The sequence below is a fragment of the Liolophura sinensis genome, chromosome 6 (genome assembly GCF_032854445.1).
Source record: "Liolophura sinensis isolate JHLJ2023 chromosome 6, CUHK_Ljap_v2, whole genome shotgun sequence".
Classification (NCBI taxonomy): Eukaryota; Metazoa; Mollusca; class Polyplacophora; order Chitonida; family Chitonidae; genus Liolophura; species Liolophura sinensis.
The window spans coordinates 32096781-32118171 of NC_088300.1; the positions used below are offsets into that span (position 1 = coordinate 32096781).

General features: G+C 38.2%; 1 protein-coding gene across 1 annotated transcript in view; it reads right to left on the reverse strand.

Annotated features, from left to right (window-relative positions):
* LOC135468664 (mucin-2-like) overlaps positions 1–21391 on the reverse strand; it is an 83649-nt gene that overhangs the window by 41348 nt on the left and 20910 nt on the right. The window contains exon 2 of the mRNA XM_064747038.1: positions 11535–13188. Coding sequence (XP_064603108.1) covers positions 11535–13150 — 1616 coding nt within the window. The 5' untranslated portion in view covers positions 13151–13188. The remainder of the gene's footprint in view (positions 1–11534; positions 13189–21391) is intronic.

The following is a 21391-nucleotide window of genomic DNA, read 5'->3' on the forward strand; positions in this document are numbered from 1 at the left end:
GTGAATATTCATTCAATGGTTGCTTTATATTTGATTCTTGTTACAATTTTCCTGTTTTTTTTGTTTTTTGTTTTTTTTTCAGGCTGTTACAAGTAATAATTCTCAAAAGTTGTTGCTAAAGTGTGAGAATGAAATGTAATACCCAACAGACCAAAAACAAAAAATAATGCTTGAAAAACTTGAGGGCAACTGTGGTAAATGACTTAAAATTTTGCCATAAAAATTGCATTATAGAGGCAAATAACTTTTGGTGCTGAAACTTACCCCAGGTACAGTTAGAACAATGTAACTAATATTATTATTAATACAATATTAATCTTCGCAGAACTATTATATAGTACTAGTACTGCATTTTTCGATCAACAAGTAATATAATATAACTATACTTAACTAAAGGTAAATGTGAGCTTGTATCATTAATAGTAAAATACTGCTTTAAATGCATGTAGTATCGCATTCTTTCCTTCACCATGTAAATAGGAATATCCCAAATACACTGCATTATCTCCCTTGTTGTGAATTCAGATAGCACAAGCGGTGGTTGGCCTTGACCTTTATGAAGATCATAAGGATATTATGATGAGAGTAATACCCTAAAAACATACGCTTACTTGATGGGTATCAATATAATAAACATTTGACAAACCACTGTGTGGTAGGAGATACAAGGAACAAAGAAAAACAATGGCAAAAAACAAAGACATTTTAAGATTACCTTTTCGAGTCAAACTGGCATCAATTCAGTTTTCTCCATTCCACAAATACAACTATTACAAAACATTCAAACTTTGTGTCCTTAAAGCATAATTTGAATTCATTACTCCCAAATTAAAAAAAAGGCTCTTCAATTTGCCTCATGTCGAACGAAGAAACAATTTCAAGAATGTGTTAAAAAGGCTTTTAACCAAGGCCATTAAACCATTTACTGACCTTTGCCACAGGGTTTTATTCAAAATTGCTCTGGATAAACTTTTTGGGGGAATGGCATCATAATAGTATCAAAACTCGAGCTCAAGGAAAGTAACTTAATCTTCCCAGTGTTCCATGACAATTTACACTGCTACTGAACATCGTTATGGACTAGTTTAACACCCCCTACATGTACATAACCTTGTATTAGGTTACTTCTGCCCCCTCCTTCATTACACTATCACAATTACAGACTTGACACCATGACACACTTACAGGCTCTGATGGTCAACAACAACCTAGTTGATATTCTACTGGTCAGCCAATGGAAACATTGTATTTCAGTTTTCAGGCATAAAAGTACATTTTTATGAACAAAAGCTCTGGAAAAAAAGTCTTATTTAAATAAGTGATACACAAAATAATTTTGACAATATTTATAACTTAGTAATTACAGATATGAGAAGTTGCTTCATTTTTCGTTTTAAATTTATTCTCATTCATCACATGAGAAATGCACAAGCATTATTTTAGGTAGCCATCTTGACTGGAATATAATACAAATGCCTACAATTTCTTTGAATTTTTCAACAACTAAACACCCTGCTGTATTTGTGAAACTGGGTGAAAATCCAAGCAAAATATAAAGTGTTTTACAAATAAATCCCATACAATTTCACCTGAGTTTTCACAGGCTGTATAAACAATCTTTAGTCTTACAGTTCTCAGAGCAGGTTGATTAATTGATGAAAAAATTATATGACTTTATAGGAGGTTTACTATGAGCCAACCAAGCTAATTCTAACAGCTCCATGGTACATGTATATTTGAGTCTCATATTCGCATGGTTGAAGTCACACAATATACAGTCTATATCTGGCATGTTATCTTCCAATTAATCGTGCACAGTTATAAAGCGCACATTGATGTTATGTAATCTGGTTATCATCTGTGACATTTCACATATATGCCAACAGTGTATACACCTGATTAAAAATGTACCGCTAAATGTCACTTTTTCTACATACAATACATGGATATTATGTATGCCTTGCCAAAGTGGACATTTTACATGTATAATGTATATAACATGCCAAAGTGGACATTTTACACGTATAGTGTATATAACATGCCAAAGTGGACATTTTACACGTATAGTGTATATAACATGCCAAAGTGGACATTTTACACGTATAGTGTATATAACATGCCAAAGTGGACATTTTACACGTATAGTGTATATAACATGCCAAAGTGGACATTTTACACGTATAGTGTATATAACATGCCAAAGTGGACATTTTACATGTATAGTGTATATAACATACCAAAAGGGACATTTTACATGTATAGTGTATACAACATACCAAAGTAGACATTTTAATTCTATTTATTTATTTTATGAGAATATTTCACTTATACCACGGCAGCCAGCATTATGGACTGGGAAAACCTGGCAGAGCTTGAGGGAAACAACATTCTACATGAATACTGTATACGCTTCCACAAAATACCATATGTATATTTTTTAGGCATAAACTAGACATACTGTGCCTCTTGTACATACTTCACAAAAAAAAAAACACGCAAAATTGTATTTTATCCAAAAACAAAAATAAGTGATTTATGAGAAATTGTGCAGTGGAGTTTGCAACAAGTGAAGATCAACATTAGTGTTAAAAGTAACAACAACAAAAAAATGAACAAAATGAACAAAATAACACAACAGGTCATGTTGTACAGAGGGCACAAAATTACAATCCCATAGCTGAAGATACTGTTGATCTAGGTTAACTACAAGCACTTAAAGAAATATCAACAGTTCTCCAATAAGGACCATTGTAACATCATATATAAATTTTATTGAGCATCACATAAAACAACAAACAATACTAATTCTTCTCAAATTAGATATTAGTAGTGTTGGAAGTAGAATACTCTATTTCTTTACCAGCCTTTTGGAAAAGTAAAGATATAAGTATGTTGTTCAGCAGATGGTGTAACCATGCGAGAAAAAAGAAACTCAATATTCCTGCCAGAATTACATATATATTGGCTAAAATGAGCAGATCACGTGCACCAAAATTTAGAAGAAATAGTAGCAAGAAAACAAATGATTAAAAATGTAGCAAAATGTTGCTGTAAAGAAGATCACAGAGTGGAATATAGATAACACTCTTCAGATATTCATTCTAGTGCAGAAAGTTTTGAGGTGTTTGGTTGAACCTTTACATTGAATTCACAAACTCTTGTAACAACTCTGACGAGAAAGTCTAAGAACTGCATGTATTCCCTCTCAGGAGACAAAATGCCAGTTACAGATCTCATTAAACAGATTAAAATTGGCTTTTTGGGAGAAAGCCTTGAATTAACTATAAACTACTATCTATGAAGAATTGGTTTCAGCGGAGAACCAGTCTCAAAGCAAATATTATTGTCACATTAAAAAGTGCTAATGCCTTCAGCTGCCAGCGGGGCACCTGCAAATTGTCAAGAAGCAATGTACCAGTCAACCGCTCTTGCCGATCAGACAGTACAAGTTTTATGTCAAGCTGATGAAGAATTCTAATGCTATGGCAAGGACAATTTCTAACCCAAGAGACTTCAAACTACAAAACATTAACTACTGAGGCAGGCATATTGGAGGTAAAAGATACAAACTCAACTCGAAAATATGAGAACAACACATCAATTAAGCCAAGATTCATGTCAAGCAATGCTGTATACTCAAGACACTGGATGGAACACAATTTGCCACTCATTCCAAATTAGCTATAATGACCATATTCTGATGGCTTAATGGTGAAAAACAATATCACTCCTGCAAATCACGAAACTCCTGGAAAAGTTGGCGCTTTGTCCAATTGGTTGAAGCTTTTATGCTCATGCAAAATTTTACTGCATGGAAAATACATTGCCTACTAAATCTCAAATAATAGCTGAGGTAGCCATATCAGAGATCATTCACAAGTGGAGAGCAATATCTTTCTAACCTTTCAACCATGAAATTACTGCACCTTGGAGGTAAACTCTTGACGTTGTTCATGCTTGATCAAGATTTTGCACACAAATTCGGCCATCTTGGATTGCAAACGATGTGTAATGGTAAAAATCTACCCCATCTTTTTCCATGGCCTGCAGACACACTAAATTTCTTTGCACATGCATTTTCGGAACCATAACTGCTGTATCCCTAAATCAAACTGAACTCTCTAATTTTTTTAGTTCGACATGGACTGCAAACTGGCCTAACCAACACCATCCACTCCACTGCAGACATAATGGGCAGATATTCAAGTGACGGTGCCCCACAGTGCTGAAGTCAGTCTTTGGTTTGCATTCTGTCTTGTCAGGAGAATTCCAAAATCTGTTCCCTCCCTTTTTTCCAATGCACGGGTTTTTACAGACAGCGCCTAATCAACTTTCCCAAGCTGACTCTCTATTTTAGAATAAAAGTATTAAACTGGTAACTAATTCAACTAGCGTTTGTTCACATTACTTACTGGGTGTACAGTCCGGCATTCAGGGCGGAGTCCGAGAAGGAACACGAGGTGAAGTAACACTGAGGAAAGGAGCAGACAGAATCCCCAGACGCCATCCCTAGACGCCAGGGCCCTCAGACAGCAGAAATTGCAGAAACACCAAGAAATCAACAGATAGATTTGACTAGTGCCCACAGTGGATGAATCACCTACCCACCACAAATATTACATAACAACACAGTGTAATCGGAATCAACGTTTAAAATTTCACTACACGCTTGAGGAGCAAATAAAACGCGAAATTTCGGTACCTAAAATTTTCTGCAAAGGCGCCCCGTCCATGAAAACCGCAGTATTCAGTCGCCTCACCCGACGTGACGCTCACATGGGCGCATTACAGTAAAGATAATACGCTGGAGTAGGTTTTGAAGCAAGACCTAGATATACGTGGCGGCAGTGGTGGCGGCATGCAATGGTGCACGAGTATAATCATGCAGTATACAGAATATAGATGTAACTAGGGCATATGGGTCCATGCCGCTCAACACTATAAATACTGGAAGGAATAAAAGTCTACGTACCTTAGCATGGTGACAGAGCTAGCTTCCATCCCATTAGTGACATGTTGTAAAAGCTGAGAGATACTAGTCAGAGAGGGACATGCGGCAGGTAACCGAGAATTAAACGCCATGGTTTTCTCAAGATGAACTCATACTTGCGCCCAGACGTTCAGGTGAGGAAAACGAAGAGGGCCTGATCTAAACAGACGGGGGATTTTATCTCCCAATTGGATCCCACCCTCAATCACTCGCCCTCTCTCTTTCTCTTCCGTGTCTTTCCCTCTTAACTGACTGCTTCACTCTTTCTCTCTCTCTCGCTCTCTCTCTCACTCACTCTCTCTCTTTCCTAGACAGATCCGAGATTGTGACTATGACGTAACACCACACAGATGAGACCAGACATAGTGTTTTACCTCCATGCTGCCTGCTTCAGCCCCCAGCCTATACCCCTGCAGACTGTCTGACTGCACACATGCCATATATATGACAACCTCGTCGCCCCTTTCTAAATTTCAGTCCTAAAAATCCAGGCGCGTTCACTCAGGAATCACAGTTTTGCATAAACATATGTATATTTGTGGTGCGCCGAGAGAAACCCCCAAAGATAACCTGTACTAAGTGCAACCCACTCTTAACCCCACTCTACAACAATAGGGTTATGCTCAGAACAGTCAAGTCAAGGAGCTGGTAACACAAAAATGTATTTATCCACACGAGACCGCTAAAACTTCACCGATGTATCTAAGTGTGACATACTTCGCTTTACACCATTTCAGTGATGTAACTTTCCTTTAAACTACACTATATCCCGGTTGAAAAACGAAAAGAAAACAAAAAATCATCAAGTTTGAGAAATGAAGTAATAAAATAGGCTAGACGTCTGTTCCTAGACATATCTGACTAGCTTACAGCCAGAGTTAGTGCAGTAACAGGCCTGTGTTGTGCAAATATCTCCCCATATTACAGCATAGCATGAGCTGATGCCAGCCATCACTCTGTATGAACTGGGCCAGAAAAACTAGGTCAGTCTACTATCGAAAATTCTCTAAAAACTGACAAAAACCAAACGATATTTCGACTTATAATTCGACTATCTCAAACTCTGTATCAGAAATTGCTTCTAAAAGTGCAAACTATAAATAATTGTCTAAATATCACTCTAAATTTGCACAAACTTGTTACCAAAATTCATTCACGTCTGATTAAAGTTGAAGAGTACAAGCTCAAAGATATTTCTGTACATATATGATGTGCTTTGACAGATACCTATATGAATAACCACGGGCACATTAAAACAATGCCATGGCAGACTTATTAGTCTCACCCTCAGGTCTGGCAGACTGTCTGCGTTGAGCTTTATACTGACACAGCATACGTGCCCTACATTTTGGTTTTAAAATTTGTTATTTTTTGGCAAAGAAATGTAAATTTTGTTTTATCTGAGGAACACAACTGAATTCAAGATTACCAATCCTGATATGAGAGAGGAAATCTGTAAACATTTGTGATCTGATAAGGGTTAATTACTTGTGGCGGATTTGTGGAATATTATTTCACAAAGAGCAAAGCTTAACTCATCTAAGTGATGTTCTGGAGCTAATGTAAAAATCACCATGTATAGCCAATATGTGAGCATCAACCACTAGAACCAATATGTGAGCATCAACCAACAGAACCAATATGTGAGCATCAACCAACAGAACCAATATGTGAGCATCAACCAACAGAACCAATATGTGAGCATCAACCAACAGAACCAATATGTGAGCATCAACCAACAGAACCAATATGTGAGCATCAACCACTAGAACCAATATGTGAGCATCAACCACTAGAACCAATATGTGAGCATCAACCACTAGAACCAATATGTCAGCATCAACCAACTGAACCAATATGTGAGCATCAACCAACAGAACCAATATGTGAGCATCAACCAACAGAACCAATATGTCAGCATCAACCAATAGAACCAATATGTCAGCATCAACCAATAGAACTAATATGTAAGTATCAACCAACTGAACCAATATGTGAGCATCAACCAACAGAACCAATATGTCAGCATCAACCAACAGAACCAATATGTCAGCATCAACCAACAGAACCAATATGTCAGCATCAACCACTAGAACCAATATGTCAGCATCAACCAATAGAACTAATATGTAAGTATCAACCAACTGAACCAATATGTGAGCATCAACCAACAGAACCAATATGTGAGCATCAACCAACAGAACCAATATGTCAGCATCAACCACTAGAACCAATATGTCAGCATCAACCACTAGAACCAATATGTGAGCATCAACCACTATAACCAATATGTGAGCATCAACCAACAGAACCAATATGTCAGCATCAACCACTAGAACCAATATGTGAGCATCAACCACTAGAACCAATATGTGAGCATCAACCACTATAACCAATATGTGAGCATCAACCACTATAACCAATATGTGAGCATCAACCAATAGAACTAATATGTAAGTATCAACCAACTGAACCAATATGGGAGCATCAACCAACAGAACCAATATGTGAGCATCAACACATATAACCAGTGTGGCCATTAATGTGTATAGCCAATATGTGAGCCTGAAGATTTATTAAGTGTGACCATCAATGTGTATAACAAATATGTGAGCCTGAAGATATATTAAGTGTGACCATCAATGTGTAAAACAAATATGTGAGCACCAACATATATAACCAACATGTCAACAAAAATAACCAGTCTGACCATCAACATAGATGTATATAACCAATATGTCACCATCAACATACATAAACAATATGTGACCATCAAAACATATTTATTTCTTTATTTATTTGACTAGTGTTTCAACACCATAGTCTAGGCTTTTCTCCCTCCTCTATGAAGATAGTTAGGTTTATTGCATAAAGTTGAAGCAGCAAGAGCTTGCACTGGGGCAGTGCTTTAACCATCTGAGCCAGTGAGGCAAAATATAAAGCCATTGCAAGGTTTAGCACGCATTTATGAATGTTGCAAAAGAAAAATGAAAAAGAAAAAACAATCGTGCTAGGGTTTTCCTGAATGGCGACATGCAGGCAGTGTCAATTCTCAGTGAAAACTGCTTAGGGATATTTGACACATAGAAAAGTCCCACACATAAAGTCCCACTGGAGCATAATTGTGCACTATAGAGATTATAATTAAGAATAGAGAGAGGTGCACATATTTAACCCTAAAGAGAGGTCATTGTCCTCTGAAGGGTTATATATATTATAATGATATAAGCAAACCTGTGGAAAAAATAAGCTATTAGCTAATAATAAGTATAATATCCTCTATTATCTTAGTCAGTTTACAATAAATCCATTCTTTCCCCTAGTCTTCACACATTTATGCACATGCATAGAAAAACGAGGAATTTTCCAGCAATTTGCTTTTTGTCAATATTTTTTTTATTATTACTATTGTACAATGTAAAGTTATGACTTTGGTTTATGCTGTCTGGTGGAACATGTGTACAATTTCCCAAATTAAATATATGAGTGGCAAGGCCAGATTCATTACAATCATTGTACGTGGTATGTACTATAATTGTTTTATAAAACCTTTTTGCATTATAAAACCTTTTTGCATGTTTGCAAGGTATTCAAGCATATTCTGTAGGCGTTTTTCTGTGTTGATAGAAAAAATTATACTTTTTGAAGCCATGAAATTGGCCAATCCAGCCAATGTAATTTTGTCCTGAAAGTTGCTCTTTTATATGCGAAAAGGTTGAGGAATATGGGGATGTAAGTAAATAGGTATGCTTGATGTTTTACGTCGTACTTAACAATTTATGATGACAAGAAACACCACTCTAGGAACATCTAGTTATCAAGGGGAAACATCTTATAGAGTCCGTAACAACAACAACAAAAAATGTGAAATTCATCAAAACCAACCTTATCATGCATTATCATGGCTAGTAAGGCTTTCAACAAAATTCAACTGTGAACCAAAAAACCAAAGATCGACATAAATGATGTGCAGTCATACATGGACATGGCCACTAATCACACTGGGTAAGGGGAGACAATCCTGTGTAGGTTAGCCCCCTTGATCCACTCAGTATGTCCGTGGTGAGAAGAGGAGGGAATATTTGACCTGCTATTAGCTTGTGACTCCTTCCGTCATCAAGAGGTTAATTCCTCGAGGGTAAATTTACCGGAAAGCTTATGCTAACAGGTCAACAGCGCTTTGATGACTGTCACAAACTGCAAAACACATGTGAGTAGGTACGGTGCAAGATGAAAACTTAGGAAAATATGCTAATTGTGATTATAAACATTCTATCACCTTCTACAAAATGCACAAGCTCATGGTCTCACATTTGTCATGTAAATAAAGCTACATGCTGCTTGACCATTCACTACGTGGGCTTTGGTTCCATGGGCATTGCTTTAGCTGAAAGCTTGTTTATTTTCCAAAGAGTGATGAACTTGGCTACTTTTCTAAACGACATTCCCTTAAACATACAGGTATCACCCCAGTGAGTAATCCATAGTTTAGTTTACATAAATTTACATTTTGGAGTCAAAATATTACAGTGGTTGAAAATCTTAAAAATTAAATCACTTGTTGTACAGAATTGCATTAATTTTTTTCTTGCCCACGGTAAAAACTGAACGCTAATATTCTGGTAACTACGTTAATACACCCCCTAATTCACAGGAACTTTATAATGAAATAGCTTCCTAAAATTTGAAATGTGAAATCTAATTTGAAACCGTGTGCAGCCATTAGAAGAAAAACATTGGTATGACATATCACAGGTGCTACAAATGAAATGTTACCCTCTCTGAATACGTTTTATAAAAATAATTTTTGTCAATCCCAATAATGAGTAACCAGAAGAATATCCCATTTGGATTAGTTTCTGAATATTCCACAGATTCCCAGTTAAGCCCTCTGTCTCAACCGATTGTTAAAGGCCTCACAGATAGATGACAAACGAGATGACAAACATATAGTATTCAGAAAGTATTATTGTAAACGATAATACTGTTCATCCATTTTCTAAAACAAATGACATCTAAACCTGTCTAACGTATAATGAATCAAAATAAAAATATCTTCACGTGAACGCATAAAAACATGAATAACACTGATTATATGCGTACATCCAAACTCAAAAATAATAAAAAGCGAAAAAAGATGTTGTAAAGTGTAGGGTGCAGTTTTGATACTGAGGTAGAGGACATGACTTCCGTTCACTAGAGAATCTGCTTTTCACAATTAACATCCGAGAAGCCTGTTAACGACAAAAAACAACAGCACCCTAAACTTTATAATTCCCAAACAAACATGTCAGCATCTGAGGCCGCTTGCACAAAGCCACTACATCTTAAGTTGACTGCAACTACCATTGCAACAAATGTTTTTAGCATAAGTCGAGATGGTAGTTACCATCAACTTCAGCCTACAATCGCTTTGAGTAAGTGGCCCCCTGGTCCTTTTGTCAAGAATGTACAGTGGACAGATATTATTTTTGCTTCAGATATCTGTTATTTAGGTAAATTAAGCTCTGAATATATCAATGAGATATCATCATTCAAATGCAGCACGGATACAAATGACAGCTCACAAACTGTTTCATCAGGAACTTCCCATTTCACTTACAATTTCATTCTGCTGGAAATCATATACTGAGCATGATAAAAAATTTTATTCAAGGGGAGATAACTCCAGAACACATCTTCCACAGTTTGCACCAGTGTCTCCATAAAATAACCTATCTTTTGAGTGTTAAAACAGAATAAAATGCATTTTTTGTGCAATAGCAGAAAGATGAATTTGAAAATATAAATTCTTCACAAAGAATTCAGCTCATTTGATTACCGATTGCTTTTTCTATATTGTTATTTTATGTCATACTACTTAATGTTTCACTCAAACACTACTGCAGCCAGATTTAGCAAGTGGAAAGAATGGAAGAAGCCCTGGGGAAAGCCTCTAAGCTTTAGTGGGTAAATGAAATTTACGGTTTTACATAGTTAGCAATTAGAGACCAAACAACCACTGCTCCACTCAGAAATTAAATTGCATTTTCTAATATTTGAGATGTTATCAGCATTAAATTGTTCAAACACACATTACAAGCAGCCAGGATAAACTGTGCAAATGTTTGATGATGTTATACCAAGCATTGAAAATTTGATCTAACAAATAATCCTTAAAGCTTAAAACAAATTACTGACTCGATTTTCTTAGATCAAAATTTGCTTTTAAAGTTTCTTCACATTTTCGCACATTGCCATACTTATATGGCAAGGAAGGCTTAACTCCCCTTTCTTATTGTTTTTTCATTCATTTCGTTTTCCATTCAATAATAGTTGCTTTGTCAGTATAGCCTTAACACATACACAGACATATACATGTACACATGAAGGTGAGATGACCACAAGCACTGAGAAATTTTCAATCTAATAAAAGCTAAAGTTCTGAAAATAACAGACATTTAAACAAGGCTTACCTTCTTAGCTGCTTTAAAAAAAAATGGCATTAATGTTTTGTTTTTTTTAAAAAGAATCTGCACAAAAAGATAAATCGTATTCATCTTACCTGCTGTTCTCTCCAGGGAATGAATGTGAGGGCGATGTCAAGGTGTCATGAGATGACGTCATGGAGGTATGAGAAGAAAGTCGCGATTTGGAGGCAACAGTCACATCTGTATGAAGTGTCCCTGCACTATCAGTTGACATTCCCGGCGCAACAAACACAGGAGAGTCTGGTGTCAGGGGAGTTAACCCAGAAATAAGTGCTCCTGGGGGTGCATTGACAGCTGCCACAAGACCCCCCATAATTAATCTAGCACTTGAGGGCCTATGTGACAGCTTAGTGTTTGTGGTCTGTGAGTTTGGCACTGAGGATACATTAGGTATGAGCATCCTGCCCTGGTTGCCCACACCATTCCTCTGTGAGTTTGAGTCCAAGCTCCCTTGGGAAGAGTTCGACACTGTCCTGTAGAGGTTGTTGCCTGATTGCATCGTCCGCAAGACTCCCGACGTTGAGGTATCAGACATGTCGACTGCCGTGCTCACCAATGAGGTCCGGGCTCCATCTGTGTCGCAAGGTTCCGCTGAGGTCTGGTGAACGTCTGCTGAGGTCCGCTGGAGGTCGGCTGAGGTCGACTGAGTGTCTGCGGGGGAGATGCCCATGAAGGCAGTGCCTGGAGGTGCTGAGGTCCGCAGTATGTCCATAGCCCGCTTCTGGTCGGGCTGTGTGGGCTGGGCACGGCTTTCCGAGGCCGAGGTAGATACGGTCACATTATGGTGCACGGTCGATGTGGACGTGACAGAGCCAGACAAAGCCGCGGACAACAGTGAGTAACGCGGCTTACGTTTGCGCGAGGTCCCGTCAGATCGGCCGATGCTCTTCTTTGAGAAGTCATGAGGTTGAGATGATGTGTGGGCCAGGACATTGTCTAAAGAGGCAAGAGGTACTTGTAGAGGAGGGAAGTGTGGGGAGTGAGGGGACACACTGTCGTGGACCCCCACGGGAGACTGCCATATTGCATGTGAAGAAGGCCCAGCCATCATGAGGGTCAGCATGGGGGACTGGTGCCGCTGTAGCAGCACCGGCGGTGCCTGTATTCTGTGAGGGAGGGTCGGGCTGGCCGTGGTGCCGTGTGACGGCGAGGAGTAGCGATTGGGCGGAAAGACCGTGGGTGAGGCCGTGTCGGTCATTCGCTGAAGGACAGGAGGCTCAGGTTCAGAATATCCCAGGCCTGGTTCCGTCTTTGGCACTGCCAGACCAAAACTGTGGTTTGACGGCTGAACGTAATTGGAGGTAGAAAACGTCTCTTGGTTTTGATGCGGAGTGAAGCGACTGGAATTTGTGCCATGTGAAATATCGACACGTTTATCCTCAGACTTCCAGTTTGTATGATTATCACTGGAGGACAAGTTCATAGGAAGGTCATCTTTGTTGTCTGCCGACAACACATGGCTGAACACCTTTGAGTCCTCATTTGACCTTGACTGACCTTGGTTTGCTGTCTCGAGAAGCTGGTCATCTGACAACAACGGACTGCTGTTCCTCCTGGAGAGCTGATCCGAGGACTCGGAGTCCGTGGACAGAAGCCGCTGACTGTGCAACTTGTTCAACTCATCTTCTGTCAGGAACTGATCAGCTGTCGTTGGCCCCTTTTTCGGTTTTTTTGGAGGTGGCATGATCATGAAAGTGAAGGTCACATCTGTACGGTTGGGAAAACTGCCTGTTGACAATGAAAAAAAAAAAAAACACTTCCCATTAATTTTTATTGTAATTTCTGCCAGTGATTAGTAAATGTCTACATCTACCACTGGATATTATGTAATGCAAGAAGAGTATTGTTAATGAAAACTAAATACTAGATTTAAAAATATTTATTAAATTATCTGCTATCTGTTGGTGAACTTTTACCTATGAACATGGACCATTCACTCCACAAGAGGATTGAGTGCAAGAAAACATAAACTTTTTACACGTGTTGTAGAATCTATGAATTTAGGCTTGTTTATTGTTGCTTATGGACATTAGACATGATGGACATATGGACATTTTCATCCATTAGTCATGTTTTTACTCGGGGTGCAGGAAACTAGTGAGATTCAGCAGGAAACCAGCGGATTCAGCAGGAAACCAGTAGGATTCAGCAGGAAACCAGTAGGATTCAGCAGGAAACCACTTTATTTTGCCAGGGATGTTACCTGATGTCTCTACTGATGATAAAGTGCCATCTGGATACATAAGTCTATACACCACACTTCATTGGTCAAAAGAGATGTTCTTTTATTTTTTTTTCGTCTTCAAACATTATAATCTTTACGTTTTAAATCTACTTTGGTAAAAGATCTTCAAACACAAAAAGGAGTATTGCTGACTGAAAAATAGAATCTAGGTACAATTATCTTTGAGTATCTCTGAGCTAGAGATTGTATGATCAAGTTGTGAGTTTTCACAGCTGAGAGATAATTAGTTTTTATCTTTACTATCAAATACTGTTGTCACTGAAGTTGCCAACCAGTGCCAACCCTCTGTAGGTTTTGAGCTGGGTGGTAGTCAACTTAATAAGGACTTTATTACTGGATTATCCCAAGTCTAGACAATCAGAAACTTCAAACTTATAACGGCATGTTCAACAACACAGACATGTTGTTTAACTGTCACCTGCAGGCTTTACTCATGCAGACACCAAGGTGAAAATGTTCTCTAATTAACATGAAATTTAATACAAAACTCAGCATCGATCATCCAACATAAATCCAAAACACTGATATTCACAATTTACATGTCCTTTGCAGACTGTTCTTTTGTCGAACATGTACAAAACTTCCTAGTTAGTATTACTCATAGTTTTCATCTATTCTTGTTCATTTCCCTATACCTTCTCAATTTCTGTAGCCACGCCTTCAAGCAGCTGAAATGCTTTTTTCAGTTTTAATGTACAGTTTTAGCAAATTCCAGAGTCTAAATCCTATCTTCAGATATGTTCAACTTTTCTGTACATATTATTTATCATCATAAAGATTTACCTTCTTAATCTACATAGAAAATACAGTCATGATTTTTATAGATACTAAACAGAACAGTGCCAAACCTTGCCTTAACCTAAGAGGAAGGTGGAAAGGGGTTAATTATGGAAAAAATGGGAATTCAAGGGAAATAACTCTACTAAGAATCTGTTGCAAAAGGTTCATAGCCATTCATTCAATTTGTGCAACATCCTCCTGAGCATATATGAAAACTTTTCTATAATTAGATGTTGCTCAGCCCTTTGGTATTTGTTTATATGTAAGGATCAAACTTTTCCCATACCCATTTTTATAACGGTACCTTTTTTGTACCAAATTAAAATTTTCCTGGTTATTATTTAAGAAAGTTCCTTTATTAACAAAGAAATATTAGAACTATACGTCTAATTTATCATAAAATTATATTTTCATGATGTGGAGAGAAGTACACTTGAATAAAAATTTACCACTGACAGGCTGCCACAATACTCTGCCTACTGTGTTACCTTCTATGAATTAGTTATTTATTTGTTCGTGACTGCTGAAGCAACAATGTGTTAATAAAAACTAAGCTTAATAACAACTCTGTTTACATAAAGTGTTAATTGCTGACAATGTTTCAATGAAAACATTATATCAGTCTGATGAGACATGGATGGAAGGCAGAATGAAAATAATTGTATAAAACAATCCGTCAGCAGAAGGTAACGCATAACAACAAATATATATCTGTATATACTAAAGGCTTGACAATAAACACATCATGTTTTTAACGAATGAGGTGAAATGTGAATAAATGTTTTTCTTAAGAGCATCATCAAATAAATATTCTTAAATAGCTGCCACAGTTCTATGTTAGCAACATCAATGCCCGGTTTTCTCCCAACATAATGCTGGCTGCCGTTGTATAAGTGAAATATTCTTGAGTATGGCGTAAAACACCAATCACATAAATAAATCAAATAAATCATATAGTTAATATCTTTATACAGATCTGAACATGTGATAACAGCAGGCTTTTATTTATGAGGCTGTATATAAATGTATTAATAGCACTTACATTCCACATGTGTATATATATATACACACACACACATGCACACACACACACACGCACACACACATGTACATTAAAGGGTTTGGGACTACAAGGTGATTGACCTTTGACATTTCAAATTGACAGCCAATCACATTGTGGCTACCTAACAACATTGCTTAAACTTTTTTCAGCACCAGTATGTTTTGAGAATTGTAAAAAGTATACTGCTTCATGCTAAAGTGAATTACACTAAAAATCATTACACCGAAACAAAATTAACCAGACACAAGTATTACAAACATAAACATCTGCCAGTATCCCTGTCTTTTTTTTTCTTCTCCTATTTAATCAATACACATAAAACCTTATACCAATTTTAGCTTTCCTGCAGGATATATTCATAATTTCACATTAGTCTATCACTGACTAAACATCAGATCCGAGTATCAGAAATGAAGAGGAGAGCATCAAATCCCAACTGGCTGCTACACATGACTGGCTATTTGTCAGACACACAAAGAATTACCTACATGCCCAGCTGTGGTGTCCTGAAACTGCCCCAGTGGCCCGCTGCCCTTATTCATGCTGCTGTACTGCCTGTCTTTCTTTCACCTGCCTTGAGGTTGTAAGGTCAACCCCTGGCAAGCTTGCCAGGACACAGTTCACAGCTGTCCGTCAGGATATCGTGCACACAAAAAAACTGGACAGTATATTTTTTACCTATGTGAGGCCCTGCAGGGGAGCTTTGCAGCGGAGTGGTGTGACTGACTGCCCCTTGCAGCTAGTAACTATTAACACTCCACAGCATGCAATCAAACTGCATCCTGTCCCAATAAGTACATTTGTTTTGTTTTTTTGGTTCTTTTTTTTTTAGTATACCAAATTTTTCTCTTTTTTTCACTATTGTGTTTTACCTGATTAGCAGGAGTAATTTCTTTCCCTAATTCAAGCTTTTGTTTCACATAATTGTCCATGTTCTAAATGACGATTAGTAAAAACTGCCTTTATAAGAGAAAAAAAATCAAGAATTTCCATCAAATAAACCATAAATGTATCTGTGCAAAGCTTTCAATGTGTCTGGTATTTTCCTACTGAATGACACAATTACAAGACACAATCCCCCAAAACTGGGATCTAGGAGACTTTACTGAACTAGTATTGCTCCACATATTCAGTTCTTACAAACCATGGTGAGTAAGATCTTAACACCTGGTCACACCTGACAGGTATTGTGTTGTTCAGGTTGAGGTTTGTCAATTGGCATTGTATGGTTAACAAGAGCAGAGTCCAGTTTGCCCTTACTGAGCCTCCTTGTATCTATAGAGAGCAGATGAAAATGGCCCTGGTCAATCAGCCAACCACTGGCGGAGGTTCCCCCGCTATATAGGTAGATATACATAGTGCTAGATAGAGTAAACACGATATACATATTGACCTGTTAAAAGAGGGTACAGGCAGTGAGCTTGTGTCCAGTATAGCCAGTCCTGACCACAGCACTGCTGCTAACTAAGGCAGACTGCGTGCTGACCCAATGTGACCTCTGTGAGGTGACCTGCTTTCCCTCAGTCAGGAGCATCTATGGGTCAGTGGGGCAAGCCTAACTCACCTTGTCTTCCCATGACCACATCCCCCCTCCCACTGTCAGGACAACTTACCCCCTCCCCTCACCCACACTACTCCCCACTCTCACCAGTCACATCCAGTGCTATACCAGCCCGGGACAGAGTGGGCAAACCTGGAGGGGAAAAATAGAGAGAGAGAGAGAAAAAAAAAAGAAAAAAAAAAGCACACAGAAAAGTCTGAGAAGTATTGCAGTATTGACATCTGCATGAGAAACAGCTGCTAATCAGATTTAAAAAAAGGCGTTTACAATATTTCTTTCTCTTCACTTCCCTACCACATACGCCCTTTACAAGAGAGGCTTATCCCAAATGACTTTGCCTCTACTCCCTTCAACATAAAAAAAAACAAAAGCTGGACATTGTTATTAAGGGCAGTCATTAGCTACACTATCTAATTTACATATCCAATTAGGCCATGCGTGCACAATTACATAGAAATGCTACCCAGCATTTTTCTCCATGCTGCAAAGAACTGACCTATCTCACCATCATTTCATTCAATGTGTGATGAATCAACTCACCTATATGTACTTGTGCTGGTGTCAATTTATTGTTCACCCAGCTGGTCAATGACACAGCCCCGAACCATAAACATCTCTCAGGTAGCTGCTTAGCGGACTTATTACCAGTAACGGCAGCATTGCTGTACGGCATATGAACAGTATTATATAGCCAGTCTTGACTACATGCACTTTCACAGCAGGATTCAGCAGGACACTTCTCTTGCTTATTTTGATTACATAATGGCAAATTAGGCATTCTCCAGCAATTCCATTCATGGCAGTTTGCAGCTGGTCTCACAGAAATGAATGCAGCATCAAAATATAGAAGTAGAAAAGAGTTTTGTCTTGTCCGTTTCATGTCAACGTATTTGTACTTTGTACATACATTTAGTGCTATCTTTTATTTACATGCACCCTTGGTAAAACTATCTCTTTGGATACCCACGAGTGAAACACATTCCTTAAACAAGATTCCTTACCTTTAACAGGTTTGAAAGACTAGATAACAAATTTAGCCATAAATACTATCAGATATCAAGTCAATGTAGTAAATTTTCGCCTCACAGTAACGGCATACCGTTGCTAAGGTCTGATCATTGATTGGTTAAATCTGCCTGAGAGAAAGTGTGTGAGAGAGGGAGAGAGTGCCGGACAATGCACAAGCTATGTGTGTGGTTGGAGCGCCGGCGAGTATTTATATGTGTAAGGTCAACCCTTGCAATTCCCCCCCCCCCCCCCCCCCCCCCCCCACCCACCCCCTACATCTCGCTGTCCAACAATAGAAGTTTGAGGGCAGTGAATGCTGTGGTCAGCATGTGTGATAGTGTACACAGAGCTTAAAACAGGGTATCTCCCAGGGCATTGGCCAGGCAGATTGGAGTCTGACTCATTAAAACACATAGTCAGTTATCTGACCTGATTACTGACCAGTCCAGAGCAGACTTCAAATCTGACCAAGAGCTATATGCACACCCTGCATTCTCCTCTTGACCTATAACTAAGGTCCAGTGTAGCCATAGAGATAAGGGCAGTCTATGCTTAGCATGCACTCTGATCTGCACCCACCACCCAAACTTTTCCTTTTATGCCACCCCCACCCCCCACCCCCCAATAAGGTTCTCTCGCTAAATACCCTCTACTCTCACATCTGCAGTTTGATCCACTTTTTTTTTTTTTACCCCGACATGACCTTCTAATAAACTGTAAGTTTAGTCTGATTTTATATATACGTTTCTCCTGTCTGTGATATTTTATCCACCCTGATTCTCTTTGAACACCTTTACACCATTCATGTACATGTATATCCAGACTCCAGTGCAAATCCATCAACCTATATCCTTGTAGAAACAAAATATGCGGATGAGTAGAACACTTCACCCTCATGATTTTCCATTCCCACTTCACCCTATCTCTCCTTGTTGCCGTACGGTATGTACATTTAATTCAACTGCATGGCATGGATTCAAGAAAGAGATCTTTTACTGATGTCGAAACTTAAATTCCACATACAAAAAGTTTAAATTCTGATACCCGTATTCCTCAACCTTTTTCGCTTTTGAAAGAGTAACTTTCATTTTCATTCACGGACCTATTTTATTTGATTTTCGGAAACAGAACTACAGTGGTTTGGTTGTTCCATTTCAGGGCTTCATAAAAGAATAAGCTTATCGCTCTACACAGAATAACGCCCTCTGAATATGCGTGAATAAACACCTTGCCTTAGATGCAAAAAGTTTTAGAATCACAGCGGATTTATCTTAAAATAACACCATTTACTTATTCACACATGTTGACTCATGGGCTACAAAAACAACACCCTAAATACAGTTTCAAAGTTTGTCTGAAGTGAGGTCAAAACTGGCTTAATGGGATCAGCCACTGAACTCCAGAACACAAAATCATTTGGCTATATGTTTATTTATTTGACTGGTGTTTTTACACCGTAATCAAGAATATTTCACTAACACTATGGCAGAATTTTAATATGTGTTGCAAGTTTTCTACTCTATCTCTGCATCATGTTCTCTGCACCCCCCCCCCCCCCCTCTCAAACATACATCTTGCTTTTGCACGTGTTACCCAGTTATAAGTAGAGCTATTCCTTTGTCCAGTGCACATATGGTGTTTTATCCTACAGCCTTCCTCATGACAGTACAATAGCTCCCCTTCACTGGACCCCAGAAAACTATGTTCACCTTAAATGACCCCAGTCCAGGCCAGCTAACCTACTTTTGACCAGTCATGGACTGACCGACTATACAGTTTCCCCCTCCCAGCCCCTATAGTCTTCCCCCTTGACCCCAGAACAAGCCGGTCACTCTTGACCATAGCTGCATCTCTCTCACACAACTTGATATCTCCACACGCGGACTCTGATGATTATATGTATATATGTATTCAAGTCATAAAAGGTCCTTCTTCATCCATTTCTGTATGCACTGTCAACCTTACGATGCCTGTACATATGCATGCCTATAATATGTTTATATATACACGCAATTCTTACTCTTTTATTACAAATGCACTAATATTGAAAAATGTACATACATTTAACAAAGAAAAAGTTTATTTCTCTATACATGTAGTATTGTTTTTTTTGTTGTTGTTGTTGATTAAGTCGTAAAGCAGCTATGGTGCTTGATCTTTTGGACACATGGGGTGTGGGTTCAAATCTGGTCTTGGGCATGGTATCTATTGATTCCTCCTATCTCACAGTTTGTTGGGCCGTGGTGACAATGAGAAGTGGACAATGCTCCTGAGGTACAGTTTGCACACCTTAACGTTCATCTAAGATCACTTTTGTTCCACCAATGTGATGTTTATGCATGAACACCACGTGAGAATGTTACTCTGCAACCTTCCAGGGGACGATGGTTTACATCACCATCGTTTTTAAGTTGGGTACAAATAAATAATCCCCAGCACGTGTATAGTTACTAGCTCTTAGTAACAGGAAGTTCATTCAAAGTAAAGTTCCAACCATTTATATCCTGGTATATTAAACTTTTGTTAAACCATTATGCGAATGGTATCTCCGGAAATTGGGAGTTATCTTGCACAAAGGCGAGAAAATGAAACCAGCATCGTGGGTTCAGAGGGTATATTAATGAAAGACTGTTCCACTCTATTTCCTATTCATATCAGATCGCATCACTAAAAATCCTATATAGTTATACACATATATGCACTTTTCATCCTCGAATCTCATCTTATTTACAAACAGAAACTCCTTGCCTGTGCACCCAGCTTATCCCCTCCCACTTCCTGTCATGTGCCTTAGTGCAATCTACTTCAGACTACGACCCCAGGATGTCTATGATCCAACATTTCTAGTATTACCATTTTTCTTAATAGCCCACTTAAAAATGACAGATGACAGAAAAATAAAATAAATTTGAAAAAAAATACTAAAATAAAAAATCTGAAGTGCTTACACTCAATATCAGAATTGCACCTGTTAGCGTTCATTCGACTTGAGTCAATGTTTTTCGAGTTTTGCAAAAAAGATGTGTGATCTCTTCTCAAAGAGATTCTGACTAGATGTCATATGTGAAAACATTTTCATAAAAATAACCTGAACATAAATACTGGGGTATGTTGTCCATACTTCTGAAACTTTCACAGAAAAGTAATAAAAATTTGTTTTTATATTTTTATATTTTTCTCCTTTTTTTCCCTTTAGGCTATCTTTTCAAACTTGTCAAATGATGACAAAGTTGATTGCCAGTTGATATAGATAGCCATATTGTAAGCCATATAC